We start from the raw sequence: 17,100 nt of genomic DNA, 5'->3' as shown, positions 1-17,100 counted from the left end.
AGGTTGGAGTAGGGGCTATCCTTTCTCAGAAGGATCCAGATTCCCTTGAATTACATCCTTGTGCCTTTATGTCCAGGAAATTCTCATCTGCAGAATCCAACTACGATGTTGGTAACCGGGAATTGCTGGCTATTAAATGGGCTTTCGAGGAGTGGAGGTATTGGCTTGAAGGAGCGACCCATACCATTTCAGTTTTGACTGATCACAAAAATCTTCAATACATTGAATCAGCTAAACGACTGAATGCCCGGCAGGCTCGTTGGGCTTTATTTTTTACTCGTTTCAAATTCATTATCACCTTCAGGCCAGGTTCCAAGAATACTAAGGCAGATGCCCTGTCACGCAGTTTTCTTCCAGTTCAAGACAACAGTCCTGTTACTCCCATACTTCCGTCTTCAGTCATTCGGGCAGGCCTCACACAGGATGTATTTACCCAGTTAAAGCTGCTTCAACATCAAGCGCCTGGTCGTCTTTTTGTCCCTGAGTTTTTGAGAGCAACTGTTTTGACGGAGTTTCATGATAGCAAAGTTGCCGGGCATCCGGGAATCGCTAAGACTTTGGAATTAGTCTCCCGCTCAGTATGGTGGCCTGGTCTTTCCAAAGACATTAAAGAGTTTGTTTTTTCGTGTCAGGTCTGTGCACAGCATAAAGTTCCCCATTCTTTGCCTATTGGTCAACTTATGCCCTTGAATGTTCCCCTTAGGCCATGGTCGCACATCTCCATGGATTTTGTGGTGGACCTCCCTCTGTCAGCCGGATGCCGAGTCATATGGGTGGTAGTGGACCGTTTTAGCAAAATGGCCCATTTCATTGCTCTTCCCCAATTGCCATCTGCCCAGGGATTGGCAGTCTTGTTCCTCCGCCATGTTTTCAGACTCCATGGGTTACCCACTGATATTGTTTCTGATAGGGGTCCACAATTCATTGCTCAATTTTGGAAGTCTTTTTGTGCTTCGTTAAAGATGAAATTATCTTTAACGTCCGGCTATCATCCCCAATCCAATGGGCAGACTGAGCGAGTTAACCAATCTCTAAAACAATATTTGCGTTTGTACTCGGCCAAACTCCAAAATGACTGGTCTGAGTTTCTTCCATTGGCGGAGTTTGCTTATAATAATGCCTGTCATTCCTCCACCAATGTGTCTCCATTTTTTGCAGTTTTTGGTTTTCACCCCAGAGCTAATTCATTTTTTCAACATTCCTCTGTCTCCTCTCTGGCCCTGACCTCTCATCTTAAACTTATTTGGAAAAAAGTGCACCTGGCTCTCAGAAAAGCAGCATTCCGGGAAAAAAGATTTTCTGACAGGCTCCGGCGGCCGTGCACTTTTAAAGTGGGAGACAGGGTGTGGTTGTCGACTCGCAACATTAAGCTTTGACAAACCTCAGCCAGATTGGGTCCTAGATTTATTGGACCATTTCACATTATCAAAAAAGTCAATCCAGTTGCTTTCCGGTTACGTTTACCAAAAACTTTACGGATCGGAAATACCTTCCATTGCTCATTGCTGAAACCATATGTTTCATCCAGTAGATTTCCTCGTAAAATATCTCAGGGGAGATCACCAATAAATGTACAGGGTCAGCAGGAGTTCTTGGTGGAGAAGGTTCTCGATTCCAAGTTGTCCCGGGGTCGGCTTTATTTTTTGGTACATTGGAGAGGTTATGGGCCAGAGGAAAGGTCTTGGGTCCTGGATGAGGATCTTCATGCCCCGAGGCTCAAAAGGGCATTTTTTCGAGAATTTCCTCAGAAACCTGGCTTTAGGGGTTCCTTGACGCCTCCTCAAGGGGGGGGTACTGTTAGGCGCCGGGGTCCGCTCGTCGGTGCGGCCCGGTGCCTAGCAACCAGGGACGCCGGGCGCGTGCAGCCGCCGGCTCCCTGGCAACGCTAGACGCCGGGCGCATGGAGCCGCTCTGACCTTAGCAACGGGGACGCCACGTTCAGCCGCGTTCCCCGTTGCTGGGTCTGTCCTAATTTGATTATGATGTGCTGGCCATGCAGCATGCAAGCTGCACGGCATTTCCTGTGATCACTCGGTCTGGATCTTGATTGGAGGGTTCCTGAATAAAGGCACCCTCAGGACTTCCTACAGACGCCGGTGATAGCTTCCTGTTTGCCTGTGTCTGCTACAGAGAGTTTCCAGTCCTGCTCAATCCGGTTGTTCCTGTCCTCAGAGATCCTGTACTCGGAAGTTTGTCATCTATTCCTGGAGTCTGACCGAGCACCTTTAACATCCTGTGGTGTTCGTGAGTCGCGGCTCAGCCGTGTGTTGCGGCTTGTCCGCTACTGTTTATTATTTAGTTTATTTGTGTTCTGGAGCTTTTGCGGAGGATTCCGCTCCCACAAATCCACTCTGGTATCCAGCGGTGCTGGATAGGAGTAACGGATCAGTGGATCTTTGGTTGTCCTTTTCCCTGGCGGCTAGTCCGCACATACCTTTGGGTTAAGTTAGTTAGCTTGTAACCCCTGGCCTGGTTGCTTAGTCAGAGGGCCCCTTGTTATCACCCTGTCTTGGATTTCCCTTTGTCTCCCATTAAGACCTGCGGGGGCATCGGGGTTGGGCAGACATAATCCGCCCTTCGAACGCGGCTGCCATGGGCTCAAGCAACCATAGTCTCGCAAGGGATTTCTGATAACACGGGCGAGACAACGGAGTTAGGGCACCAGGGGTTACTAGGCTCTCCTGCTCCCACAACCAGCATATCTTCCCAGTACTCAGACCTCTGCCATAAGATCTCCTCTGGTCTGGAGTACGGGAATCATAACAGCTGGTCAAACAAGACCGAAATGAGAGGCAGTGGGTATGAGTTTTTAATCGTGATACGGTTCAATTCCCTGAAGTCGATGCAGGGTCGCAACGAACCGTCCTTTTTACCCACGAAGAAGAACCCTGACCCAACTGGAGACTGTGAAGGTCTGATAAATCCCTTAGCCAAGTTCTCCTGAATGTACTCTGCCATAGCCTGAGTCTCAGGAGGTGACAGGGAGTACAACCTGCTCTTGGGAAGCTTAGCATTTGGCAACAAGTCAATGGCACAGTCATAGGGGCGATGGGGAGGTAGTACCTCTGCAACTTTTTTGGAGAACACGTCCGCAAAATCTGCATAACACCCTGGCAATCCTGGCAAACTTAGCTGCGAGAGCCTGACTGGAAGGCTCAAGCAACTCCTGAAACAATCAGTACCCCAACTAAGAATCTCCCCAGAGACCCAGTCAAATTGAGGATTGTGGGCCCTTAACCAGGGTAACCCCAACACCAATGGGGCAAAAGTACAGACAGTCACATAAAAGGACAATTTTGCAGAGTGTGTGGCTCCAATAAACAAAGAAATCTGGCTAGTGCAAGAGGTAATTTTACCTTGGGATAATGGTTCCCCGTTTAACCCACAAATCTTAATTTCCGATGCCAAGGGTACTAAGGGAACAGGGTGTTTCAGGGCGAATTGGCGGTCCATAAAAACCCCGTCGGCCCCACTGTCCACAAAGGCCTCAGTCTTGACAGTTTGACCGAGGATCTTCAAGGTCACCGGAATGATAAAAGTCTTCTTGGGAAATTCTGACTTCTGGCCTGACAGGATATTTCCCATCACCCTCAGGCCCTGAAGTTTTCTGGCTTTTCTGGGCATGATACTACCACATGACCTTTATTCCCACAGTACAAACACAACCCCTGCTGTCTCCTCCGCGTCTTCTCACGCGAGGAGAGGCGGGTAGCCCCAATCTGCATAGGCTCCTCTGAAAATTCCTCAGAGTCTGAGGTTCCCTTGGGAAAGAAGGAAACCTCGGTCTCCCTTTCAAGCCTACGCTCTCTCAGCCGTCTATCCACCCGGATGGATAACTGCATGAGCTGATCCAAGCTATCAGGCAAGGGACATTGTACCAGTTGGTTAGAACTGGTTAGAAAGACCTCTTCGGTACTGGTGTCTCAGGGCTGGGTCATTCCACTAGGTATCATGGGCCAACCTCCGAAACTCCGTACAGTAAACCTCAACTGGCCTTCGCCCTTGCTTAAGGATCGAAATCTGAGCCTCGGCTGAGGCCGTCCTTTCAGGGTCATCATACAACATGCCCAGTGGCGTAAAAAAAGCATCAACACTTTTAAGCGACGGACAGTCAGGCTGCAACCCATATGCCCAGACCTGTGGGTCTCCTTGTAGCAAGGAAATCACTTTGCCCACCCGCTGAATCTCCGACCCAGAAGACTGAGGCCTAAGCCGGAAGTATAGCTTGCAGCTCTCCTTGAAACAAAAGAACTGCGAGCGATCTCCAGAAAAACGATCCGGGATTTTCGGCTCCTTAACCCCTGAAGGTACTGCTGCTGCGGGAGCTCCGCCAGTGGCCTGGGAGGTGTGCATTTTAATGGACAAATCATTAAATTGTCGAGTCAGGACCTGCACCTGATCGACCACCTGTTGCAACGTATTTTGAGGGGTATGCTCCATATTCCCACAAAATTTCAACAGGAGAATTAGGCTGCTGAATATGTTATGCACACCAGTGCCTGCAGGAATGTACTGGTGTCTGAACGGATAGGGATGCAAAACAAATGAACTCATAGACAGACTGGGGAATATGACATTACGTACACAGAAGGTGATAGGGTAACAAAATAAACACAAAGTGAACAGAGAAGCCCAGAGGCTAAGAAACTGGGTGTCTCCCTAGTATTAGTAATGCTCAGATGGAAAAAGCAAGATGTTGTGTTTTAATACGTAGAGAACCCGAAATGCTGTTGCTAAGGGCAACAGCAAAAACCTAAAGGGTTAACAACGGGTGTGGCAGTAAACTCCTTGGTCAGAGATGGAATGATAGACACAAGGAGAGTCTCCACAATCCTAATCCTCACTTGCAGTGCACAGGTTCAGCTTACTGCCACTAAACTGACACCTGAACACCTTGCACAGTGAGACAGGATTTAGGCAGGCAAGTCTGAGAATACAGCCGCAAACTTGTTTAGTTCACAGAGTAGCAAAAGAACCCCAGCAAGTTAAACGACTGACTCCAGTCTTACTGCTAGGTCTGGATTGGCAGAGTGTAGTACCAAATCTCCAGGCCTATTTGCAGTAAGCAACAACAAATACAAAGCTACACAGTACTGGCTAACTTTCAGGAACTGACTAACCAACAAAGAATCAGCAGCATCTGCTTAACCTGAGAAGAGGCCTTATATAGCAGGTGCTGTCCACGCCCCACTCAGACTTCACAGACTGTGAGCACAAAAACCAGCACCGGATCCCCTGCCGTGCACAGAGCCTGTAACCACTGCACAGCAAAAGACCCAAACCGGAGTATCAGCTGCGCTCAGGTTACTCCGCTAGCACTTGTCTCCCGGTTGCCATGACGACGTGGCAGCACAGGGCAGGAGACCCTAACAGGAGTTTATTCCCACACCCGTTGGTAACCCTTTGGGGTTTTTTCTGTTGCTCTTAGCAACATCATTTTGGGTGCTCCACATGTTAAATCACTACATCTCGTTTCATTGTCCGCTCTATTCCATCTGAGAATTCCTGACACTAGGGAGACACCCAGTTCCTGAGCCTTTGGGCTTCCCCGTTCACTTTGTGTTTATTAGTTTTTCCATCACCTCCTGTGTATGTTATATTATACTGTCTGTGAGTTCGTTTGCTTCGCATCCCTCTCTGTTCATACACCGGTATACTCCTGTTAGTACTGGTGTGCGTAACACTGCACTAGTTTAATGGACTGCGCTGGCTGTGAATGATTGTGTTGTGTGCCGTGTCTTACACTATAACTACTTACACTAGTTCCTCCATCTGACACTGTCCAAATAGTCCAGATAAACTGGCTCCAGCCTGAGCCACGTCCTCTGTAACAGGAAACCTGCAGCCCCTGAACCTGTAGAAAACACAGACACAATGCTTACTGTAAGAAATTATATGAAATGTTAAAGCATATGCCAAGATACAGGGGCGTAGTTAGAGTTTTGTGGGCCCCATAGCAACATTTTAAATGGGCCCCCCAGCATTTCATGAGAACGTGAGGGGGTTTGCAGTCAGGAAATCAGTGGGGGAGGGGTCTGACAGAGTAGAGGGCGGGACCAGACAGGATGGTGACCGAGGTGTCAGTTATGCAAAAAAAAAAAATAATAATAATATATATATATATATATATATATACTGTATATATAGACCAAACGGACCCCATCACTCAGAACTTGCACACTACTTGCTCCGGTGCCCTCCCTGTGAGTGTATGGCAAAACCAACTGATATGTAGCAAACAAGAGAACGGGCATAAAAAGCCATAAGGGCATATTTTTAATGCATGTAACATTGTGGGGTTTTGCCCCTTTATCAAAGTGCAATACAACAGTGATGAACATAAATAAGCATATCAATTAAGACATGGGGACAGTGTGTGCAGGGCTGGGTACAGGGGGCAGTGGTTGAGGTGCTGGGTACAAGGGGCTGTGTGTGTGGTGTTGGGTACAAGGGGCAGTGTGTGTGGTGTTGGGTACAGGGGGCAGTGTGTGTGATGCTGGGTACAAGGGGCAGTGGGTGCGGTGCTGGGTACATGGGGCAGTGGGTGAGGGGCTGGGTACAGGGGGCTGTGTGTGCAGGGCTGGGTACAGGGGGCAGTGGTTGAGGCGCTGGGTACACGGGGCTGTGTGTGCAGGGCTGGGTACAGAGGCATTGTGTGTGGTGAGGGTACAGGGGGCAGTGTGTGTGGTGCTGGGTAAAGGGGGCAGCGTGTGTGGTGCTGGGTACAGGGGGCAGCGTGTGTGGTGCTGGGTACAGGGGGCAGCGTATGTGGTGCTGGGTACAGGGGGCAGCGTATGTGGTGCTGGGTACAGGGGGCAGCGTATGTGGTGCTGGGTACAGGGGGCAGCGTATGTGGTGCTGGGTACAGGAGGCAGCGTGTGGTGCTGGGTACAGGGCGCAGCATGTGTGTTGCTGGCTACAGGGGTCAGTGGTTGAGGGGCTGGGTACAGAGGGCTGTGTGTGCAGGGCTGGGTGCAGGGGCAGTGGGTGAGGTGCTGGTACAAGGTGCTGTGTGTGCAGTGCTGGGTACAGGGGACAGTGTGTGAGGTGCTGCAGTGTGTGTGGTGCTGGGTACAGGGGGCAGTGTGTGTAGTGTTGGGTACAGGGGACAGTGTGTGAGGTGCTGCAGTGTGTGTGGTGCTGGGTACAGGGGGCAGCGTGTGTGGTGCTGGGTACAGGAGGCAGTGTGTGTGGGGCTGAGTAAAGGGGGCAGAGGGTGCGGTGCTGGGTACAGGGGGCTGTGTGTGGGGCTGGGTACAGGTGCAGTGGGTGAGGGTGAGGGGCTGGATTCACGTGGCAGTGGGTGAGGGGCTGGTACAGGGGCAGTGGGTGAGGTGCTGAGTACAGGGGGCATTGGGTCTGGGGCTGTGTGCAGGGGAATGTGTGTCAGTGTGTGAGTTGGAGAGAGCTAGGGTAGTAGAGAACCATCATATCTGCAGACTCCGCACGCCACACAGCAGATACTCGCTGGAGCCGCAGCTATCAGAAGTCGATTGCTGCAGCCCACAATGCAAATATTCCAGCAGCAGCCAGCACAGTGAGAGGCCGCCAGCCTGGATATGTGTAATGCCTGGCCTCTCACTGCGCTGGCTGCTGCTGGGATATTTGCATAGTGGGCGTCAGCAATCAACTTTACATAGCCACGGCTCCAGCAAGTCCAATGGCAGCAGTACATAGATGAATCAGCCCGGCATTGTGGGGAGGTTGGGGAGTGAGAGCACAGTCACACAGTCACCATGGAGGGGACGGAGCTCAGCCAACCGGCAAACCGTCCAGGCATCCCGGCGTATCAATCACAGGCAGGGAGAGGAGCACTGACTGTAACTTGGTGTAGGGGGAGCGGCAGGTCCCGGGCCCCTGTGACAGCCTGGGCCCCATAGCAGCCGCATCCCCTGCACCTATGGTAGCTACGCCACTGCCAAGATAAAAGATCATAAAACCTTAACAACACTGACACATAGATGGATGTGACCTGTAATTTATAGGTGAGATACAACAGTATGATGGGTTCCTGATAGTGTCTTGGTGAGGAGTAGAGATGTGCACCGGAATTTTTTCGAGTTTTGTGTTTTGTTTTTGTATTCGGTTCCGCGGCCGCGTTTTGGATCCGGACGCGTTTTGGTAAAGCCTCCCTTAAATTTTTTTGTTGTATTTGGGTGTGTTTTGGATTCTTTTTTTTTTTTTTTAAACCCTCAAAAACAGCTTAAATCATAGAATTTGGGGGTCATTTTGATCCTATAATATTATTAACCTCAAAAAACATAATTTCCACTCATTTCCAGTCTATTCTGAACACCTCACACTATAATATTATTTTTAGTCCTAAAATTTGCACCGAGGCACAAACACCTGGCCCATCTAGAAGTGGCACTGCAGTGTCAGACAGGATGGCACTTAAAAAAATTGGCCCCAAACAGCACATGATGCAAAGAAAAGAGAAAAAGAGGTGCACTGTGGTCGCTGGACGGCTAAGCTAAGCGACACAAACACTTCAATATCACAGGAATTATTTGTTCTAATCAATGGTATTATTGGTCCAAATCACTGGAAGAAAATGACAAAATCACAGGAATGGCAAGATCACTGTAATTAATAATTAATTATAAATCACTGATATTAATTGGTAAAATCTTGCTATCGCCTGCCTAGTGAAGTGGAACCTAGATGGCATTTGGTACCGGGGACACACTACCTCAAGAAATTCTCTAAGTCCCTGTGAATTAACGGTGGATACCGGACACATGTCTAACACCAACACAGCTGCCAAGGCCTGAGTTATCCGCTTTGCAACAGGATGACTGCTGTGATATGTCATCTTCCTCGCAAAGGACTGTTGGACAGTCAATTGCTTACTGGAAGTAGTACAAGTGGTCTTCCGACTTCCCCACTGGGATGATTATCGACTCCCAGCAGCAACATCAGCAGCATCAGCAGCAGTAGACGTTACACTCAAGGATCCATCGGAGGAATCCCAGGCAGGAGAGGACTCGTCAGACTTGCCAGTGACATGAAAAAGAGAAACGGCTGCGCTGGATTTCAGAAAAATATGCAAATGACAATAGAGAGAGCCAGTGTGTCAATACTAAAAAATAACCAAATTTATTAAAACATTGTAAAATGATGCATATGAATAAAACAATAAAACCTGCATAAATTGTTGCACAGTTAATTATCTCACAATGTCAGCACAATGGGGACTTGTGCAATATTGCAGCTATGATGTATAATGCTGAAGTCCGTATTCCGTGGCTGAAATAGGAGCTGTTCGTAGTGCACAGTGATGATGAACAAAGGTGCAATTTGTAGAGCTCCGGTAATGAATCACGTATAAGGAGCCAGTAAGTCAATCAATAATAAATACCTCTCCAGTGGGTTGGTCCATGTACCGGGCGTCCCCGGTCAGGTATCCTGCGTTACCCACAAACAGCTATGCAGCGGAGAGGAGATGGGTTGCTGTAAAAGATCGACTGGCTTATGCGACGTGAATGGCAGCGGCTGTTTAGGAGCTGGAAACAGTCCGGAACATTACCGTCTGGAAGTGCTGAACTCTGTACTGGTGTCTCAGACACTTTTAATTTAGATTTTTGGGTCATTCTACTGAACTTTTGTTTTTTTGACTTTACATGCTCTGTACTATGACATTGGGCATCGGCCTTGGTAGATGACGTTGATGGCATTTCATCGTCTCTGCCATGACTAGTGGCAGCAGCTTCAGCACTAGGTGGAAGTGGATCTTGATCTTTCCCTATTTTACCCTCCACATTTTTGTTCTCCATTTCTTAATGTGTGGAATTATATGCCACTAATATTATTATATCAATAGCAATGGCCTACTGTACTGTACTACTGTATACTGCTCACAACAATGCAGCACAGATATGGATACTTGAAGGGACACGGAGCTGCAAGATACAGCAATGGCTTACTGTACTGTACAACTGTATGCTGGTGGTCACCAAAATGCTGCACTGTACTACTATATATACTGCTCACAACAATGCAGCACAGATATGGATACTTGAAGTGACACGGAGCTGCAAGATACAGCAATGGCTTACTGTACTGTACAACTATATACTGTTGGTCACCAAAATGCTGCACTGTACTACTATATATATATATATATATATATATATATAGTATATACTGGTCACACAACAATGCAGCAGATATTGAGCACTGATGATCCGGATACTGTCTAGAACCAAGTCTGACACGGAGCTGCAAGATACAGCAATGGCCTACTGTATTATATACTGGTAGTCACCACAATCCAGCACACTGAGCACAGATACCTGTAGCACACTGAGCACAGATATGGAGCTTTTCAGGCAGAGAACGTAGATATTTGCAGCACACTGAGCACAGATATGGAGCTTTTCAGGCAGAGAACGTAGCCACGTCCTCTCCGCTCAATCTCCAATGCATGAGTGAAAACGGCGACGACGCGCGGCTCTTTATATGGCATACGAATCTCGCGAGAATCCGAGAGCGGGATGATGACGTTCGGCCTCGTTAGGGTTAACCGAGCTAGTCAGGAAGATCCGAGGCTGCCTCGGACCCGTGTAAAATACGTGAAGTTCGGGGAGGGGGGGGAGGGGGTTGGGATCACGATGAACCAAACCCGCTCATATCTAGTGAGGAGTAGCCTTACATTAAAGCCTTTGCCCTTATCATCTATGGAACCTGTGGCAATAGCATTAAGCTGTGTAAATGGTAGAGATGAGCGCCGGAAATTTTTCGGGTTTTGTGTTTTGGTTTTGGGTTCGGTTCCGCGGCCGTGTTTTGGGTTCGACCGCGTTTTGGCAAAACCTCACCGAATTTTTTTTGTCGGATTCGGGTGTGTTTTGGATTCGGGTGTTTTTTTCAAAAAACCCTAAAAAACAGCTTAAATCATAGAATTTGGGGGTCATTTTGATCCCAAAGTATTATTAACCTCAAAAACCATAATTTACACTCATTTTCAGTCTATTCTGAATACCTCACACCTCACAATATTATTTTTAGTCCTAAAATTTGCACCGAGGTAGCTGTGTGAGTAAGATAAGCGACCCTAGTGGCCGACACAAACACCGGGCCCATCTAGGAGTGGCACTGCAGTGTCACGCAGGATGTCCCTTCCAAAAAACCCTCCCCAAACAGCACATGACGCAAATAAAAAAAGAGGCGCAATGAGGTAGCTGACTGTGTGAGTAAGATAAGCGACCCTAGTGGCCGACACAAACACCGGGCCCATCTAGGAGTGGCACTGCAGTGTCACGCAGGATGGCCCTTCCAAAAAACCCTCCCCAAACAGCACATGACGCAAAGAAAAAAAGAGGCGCAATGAGGTAGCTGACTGTGTGAGTAAGATAAGCGACCCTAGTGGCCGACACAAACACCGGGCCCATCTAGGAGTGGCACTGCAGTGTCACGCAGGATGGCCCTTCCAAAAAACCCTCCCCAAACAGCACATGACGCAAAGAAAAAAAGAGGCGCAATGAGGTAGCTGACTGTGTGAGTAAGATAAGCGACCCTAGTGGCCGACACAAACACCGGGCCCATCTAGGAGTGGCACTGCAGTGTCACGCAGGATGGCCCTTCCAAAAAACCCTCCCCAAACAGCACATGACGCAAAGAAAAAGAAAAGAAAAAAGAGGTGCAAGATGGAATTGTCCTTGGGCCCTCCCACCCACCCTTATGTTGTATAAACAGGACATGCACACTTTAACCAACCCATCATTTCAGTGACAGGGTCTGCCACACGACTGTGACTGATATGACGGGTTGGTTTGGACCCCCCCCAAAAAAGAAGCAATTAATCTCTCCTTGCACAAACTGGCTCTACAGAGGCAAGATGTCCACCTCATCATCATCCTCCGATATATCACCGTGTACATCCCCCTCCTCACAGATTATCAATTCGTCCCCACTGGAATCCACCATCTCAGCTCCCTGTGTACTTTGTGGAGGCAATTGCTGCTGGTCAATGTCTCCGCGGAGGAATTGATTATAATTCATTTTAATGAACATCATCTTCTCCACATTTTCTGGATGTAACCTCGTACGCCGATTGCTGACAAGGTGAGCGGCGGCACTAAACACTCTTTCGGAGTACACACTTGTGGGAGGGCAACTTAGGTAGAATAAAGCCAGTTTGTGCAAGGGCCTCCAAATTGCCTCTTTTTCCTGCCAGTATAAGTACGGACTGTGTGACGTGCCTACTTGGATGCGGTCACTCATATAATCCTCCACCATTCTTTCAATGTTGAGAGAATCATATGCAGTGACAGTAGACGACATGTCCGTAATCGTTGTCAGGTCCTTCAGTCCGGACCAGATGTCAGCTTCAGCAGTCGCTCCAGACTGCCCTGCATCACCGCCAGCGGGTGGGCTCGGAATTCTGAGCCTTTTCCTCGCACCCCCAGTTGCGGGAGAATGTGAAGGAGGAGATGTTGACAGGTCGCGTTCCGCTTGACTTGACAATTTTGTCACCAGCAGGTCTTTGCACCCCAGCAGACTTGTGTCTGCCGGAAAGAGAGATCCAAGGTAGGTTTTAAATCTAGGATCGAGCACGGTGGCCAAAATGTAGTGCTCTGATTTCAACAGATTGACCACCCGTGAATCCTTGTTAAGCGAATTAAGGGCTGCATCCACAAGTCCCACATGCCTAGCGGAATCGCTCCCTTTTAGCTCCTTCTTCAATGCCTCCAGCTTCTTCTGCAAAAGCCTGATGAGGGGAATGACCTGACTCAGGCTGGCAGTGTCTGAACTGACTTCACGTGTGGCAAGTTCAAAGGGCATCAGAACCTTGCACAACGTTGAAATCATTCTCCACTGCACTTGAGACAGGTGCATTCCACCTCCTATATCGTGCTCAATTGTATAGGCTTGAATGGCCTTTTGCTGCTCCTCCAACCTCTGAAGCATATAGAGGGTTGAATTCCACCTCGTTACCACTTCTTGCTTCAGATGATGGCAGGGGAGGTTCAGTAGTTTTTGGTGGTGCTCCAGTCTTCTGTACGTGGTGCCTGTACGCCGAAAGTGTCCCGCAATTCTTCTGGCCACCGACAACATCTCTTGCACGCCCCTGTCGTTTTTAAAAAAATTCTGCACCACCAAATTCAAGGTATGTGCAAAACATGGGACGTGCTGGAATTTGCCCATATTTAATGCACACACAATATTGCTGGCGTTGTCCGATGCCACAAATCCACAGGAGAGTCCAATTGGGGTAAGCCATTCTGCGATGATCTTCCTCAGTTGCCGTAAGAGGTTTTTAGCTGTGTGCGTATTCTGGAAAGCGGTGATACAAAGCGTAGCCTGCCTAGGAAAGAGTTGGCGTTTGCGAGATGCTGCTACTGGTGCCGCCGCTGCTGTTCTTGCGGCGGGAGTCCATACATCTACCCAGTGGGCTGTCACAGTCATATAGTCCTGACCCTGCCCTGCTCCACTTGTCCACATGTCCGTGGTTAAGTGGACATTGGGTACAGCTGCATTTTTTAGGACACTGGTGACTCTTTTTCTGAGGTCTGTGTACATTTTCGGTATCGCCTGCCTAGAGAAATGGAACCTAGATGGTATTTGGTACCGGGGACACAGTACCTCCAACAAGTCTCTAGTTGGCTCTGCAGTAATGATGGATACCGGAACCACGTTTCTCACCACCCAGGATGCCAAGGCCTCAGTTATCCGCTTTGCAGTAGGATGACTGCTGTGATATTTCATCTTCCTCGCAAAGGACTGTTGGACAGTCAATTGCTTGGTGGAAGTAGTAAAAGTGGTCTTACGACTTCCCCTCTGGGATGACCATCGACTCCCAGCAGCAACAACAGCAGCGCCAGCAGCAGTAGGCGTTACACGCAAGTATGCATCGGAGGAATCCCAGGCAGGAGAGGAATCATCAGAATTGCCAGTGACATGGCCTGCAGGACTATTGGAATTCCTGGGGAAGGAGGAAATTGACACTGAGGGAGTTGGTGGGGTGGTTTGCGTGAGCTTGGTTACAAGAGGAAGGGATTTACTGGTCAGTGGACTGCTTCCGCTGTCGCCCAAAGTTTTTGAACTTGTCACTGACTTATTATGAATGCGCTGCAGGTGACGTATAAGGGAGGATGTTCCGAGGTGGTTAACGTCCTTACCCCTACTTATTACAGCTTGACAAAGGGAACACACGGCTTGACAAATGTTGTCCGCATTTCTGGTGAAATACTTCCACACCGAAGAGCTGATTTTTTTGGTATTTTCACCAGGCATGTCAACGGCCATATTCCTCCCACGGACAACAGGTGTCTCCCCGGGTGCCTGACTTAAACAAACCACCTCACCATCAGAATCCTCCTGGTCAATTTCCTCCCCAGCGCCAGCAACACCCATATCCTCCTCATCCTGGTGTACTTCAACACTGACATCTTCAATCTGACTATCAGGAACTGGACTGCGGGTGCTCCTTCCAGCACTTGCAGGGGGCGTGCAAATGGTGGAAGGCGCATGCTCTTCACGTCCAGTGTTGGGAAGGTCAGGCATCGCAACCGACACAATTGGACTCTCCTTGTGGATTTGGGATTTCGAATAACGCACAGTTCTTTGCGGTGCTTTTGCCAGCTTGAGTCTTTTCAGTTTTCTAGCGAGAGGCTGAGTGCTTCCATCCTCATGTGAAGCTGAACCACTAGCCATGAACATAGGCCAGGGCCTCAGCCGTTCCTTGCCACTCCGTGTGGTAAATGGCATATTGGCAAGTTTACGCTTCTCCTCCGACAATTTTATTTTAGGTTTTGGAGTCCTTTTTTTACTGATATTTGGTGTTTTGGATTTGACATGCTCTGTACTCTGACATTGGGCATCGGCCTTGGCAGACGACGTTGCTGGCATTTCATTCATCGTCTCGGCCATGACTAGTGGCAGCAGCTTCAGCACGAGGTGGAAGTGGATCTTGATCTTTCCCTAATTTTGGAACCTCAACATTTTTGTTCTCCATATTTTAATAGGCACAACTAAAAGGCAACTCAGGTAAACAATGGAGATGGATGGATACTAGTATACAATTAAGGATGGACTGCTGAGTGCCGACACAGAGGTAGCTACAGCCGTGGACTATTGTACTGTACTGTGTCTGCTGCTAATATAGACTGGATGATAATGAGATGTAGTATGTATGTATAAAGAAGAAAGAAAAAAAAAACACGGGTAGGTGGTATACAATTATGGATGGACTGCCGAGTGCCGACACAGAGGTAGCTACAGCCGTGGACTACCGTACTGTGTCTGCTGCTAATATAGACTGGTTGATAATGAGATGTAGTATGTATAAAGAAGAAAGAAAAAAAAACCACGGGTAGGTGGTATACAATTATGGACGGACTGCCGAGTGCCGACACAGAGGTAGCTACAGCCGTGGACTACCGTACTGTGTCTGCTGCTAATATAGACTGGTTGATAATGAGATGTAGTATGTATAAAGAAGAAAGAAAAAAAAATCCACGGGTAGGTGGTATACAATTATGGATGGACTGCCGAGTGCCGACACAGAGGTAGCTACAGCCGTGGACTACTGTACTGTGTCTGCTGCTAATATAGACTGGTTGATAAAGAGATGTAGTATGTATGTATAAAGAAGAAAGAAAAAAAAACCACGGGTAGGTGGTATACAATTATGGATGGACTGCCGAGTGCCGACACAGAGGTAGCTACAGCCGTGGACTACCGTACTGTACTGTGTCTGCTGCTAATATAGACTGGTTGATAAAGAGATGTAGTATGTATGTATAAAGAAGAAAGAAGAAAAAACCACGGGTAGGTGGTATACAATTATGGATGGACTGCCGAGTGCCGACACAGAGGTAGCTACAGCAGTGGACTACTGTACTGTGTCTGCTGCTAATATAGACTGGTTGATAAAGAGATGTAGTATGTATGTATAATGAAGAAAGAAAAAAAAACCACGGGTAGGTGGTATACAATTATGGACGGACTGCCGAGTGCCGACACAGAGGTAGCTACAGCCGTGGACTACCGTACTGTACTGTGTCTGCTGCTAATATAGACTGGTTGATAAAGAGATGTAGTATGTATGTATAAAGAAGAAAGAAAAAAAAACCACGGGTAGGTGGTATACAATTATGGATGGACTGCCGAGTGCCGACACAGAGGTAGCTACAGCCGTGGACTACTGTACTGTGTCTGCTGCTAATATAGACTGGTTGATAAAGAGATGTAGTATGTATGTATAAAGAAGAAAGAAAAAAAAACCACGGATAGGTGGTATACAATTATGGATGGACTGCCGAGTGCCGACACAGAGGTAGCTACAGCCGTGAACTACCGTACTGTGTCTGCTGCGACTGGATGATAAATAATGATATAAAAAATATATATATATCACTACTGCAGCCGGACAGGTATATATTATATAATGACGGACCTGCTGGACACTGTCTGTCAGCAGAATGAGTTTTTTATAGAATAAAAAAAAAAACACCACACAAGTCACACGACGAGTGTTTAACTTTTTCAGGCAATCACAATATAATATACTACTAACTATACTGGTGGTCAGTGTGGTCAGGTCACTGGTCAGTCACACTGGCAGTGGCACTCCTGCAGCAAAAGTGTGCACTGTTTAATTTTAATAATATGTACTCCTGGCTCCTGCTATAACCTATAACTGGCACTGCTCCCCAGTCTCCCCCACAATTATAAGCTGTGTGAGCACTGAGCACAGTCAGATATATACATAGATGATGCAGCACACTGGGCTGAGCAGTGCACACAGATATGGTATGTGACTGAGTCACTGTGTATCGTTTTTTTCAGGCAGAGAACGGATTATATTAAATAAAACTGCACTGTGTCTGGTGGTCACTGTGGTCAGTCACTACTAAACTCTGCACTCTCTACAGTACTCCTAAACTCCAGTAAATCAAGTGTCTCTGTCTCAAATCAATCTCACTCTCTCTCTTCTAATCTAAATGGAGAGGACGCCAGCCACGTCCTCTCCCTATCAATCTCAATGCACGTGTGAAAATGGCGGCGACGCGCGGCTTCTTATATAGAATCCGAGTCTCGCGAGAATCCGACAGCGTCATGATGACGTTCGGGCGCGCTCGGGTTAACCGAGCAAGG

General features: G+C 48.0%; 1 protein-coding gene across 1 annotated transcript in view; it reads right to left on the bottom strand.

Annotated features, from left to right (window-relative positions):
• Nucleotides 1–17,100, bottom strand: part of LOC135057154 (NACHT, LRR and PYD domains-containing protein 3-like) — a 192,243-nt gene that overhangs the window by 88,786 nt on the left and 86,357 nt on the right. Inside the window, exon 5 of the mRNA XM_063963053.1 lies at nt 5,759–5,854. Coding sequence (XP_063819123.1) covers nt 5,759–5,854 — 96 coding nt within the window. The remainder of the gene's footprint in view (nt 1–5,758; nt 5,855–17,100) is intronic.

The sequence above is a fragment of the Pseudophryne corroboree genome, chromosome 3 (genome assembly GCF_028390025.1).
Source record: "Pseudophryne corroboree isolate aPseCor3 chromosome 3, aPseCor3.hap2, whole genome shotgun sequence".
Classification (NCBI taxonomy): domain Eukaryota; kingdom Metazoa; phylum Chordata; class Amphibia; order Anura; family Myobatrachidae; genus Pseudophryne; species Pseudophryne corroboree.
Note: the sequence above shows the minus strand (reverse complement) of the source record. Positions and strands in the feature narration are given on the sequence as shown.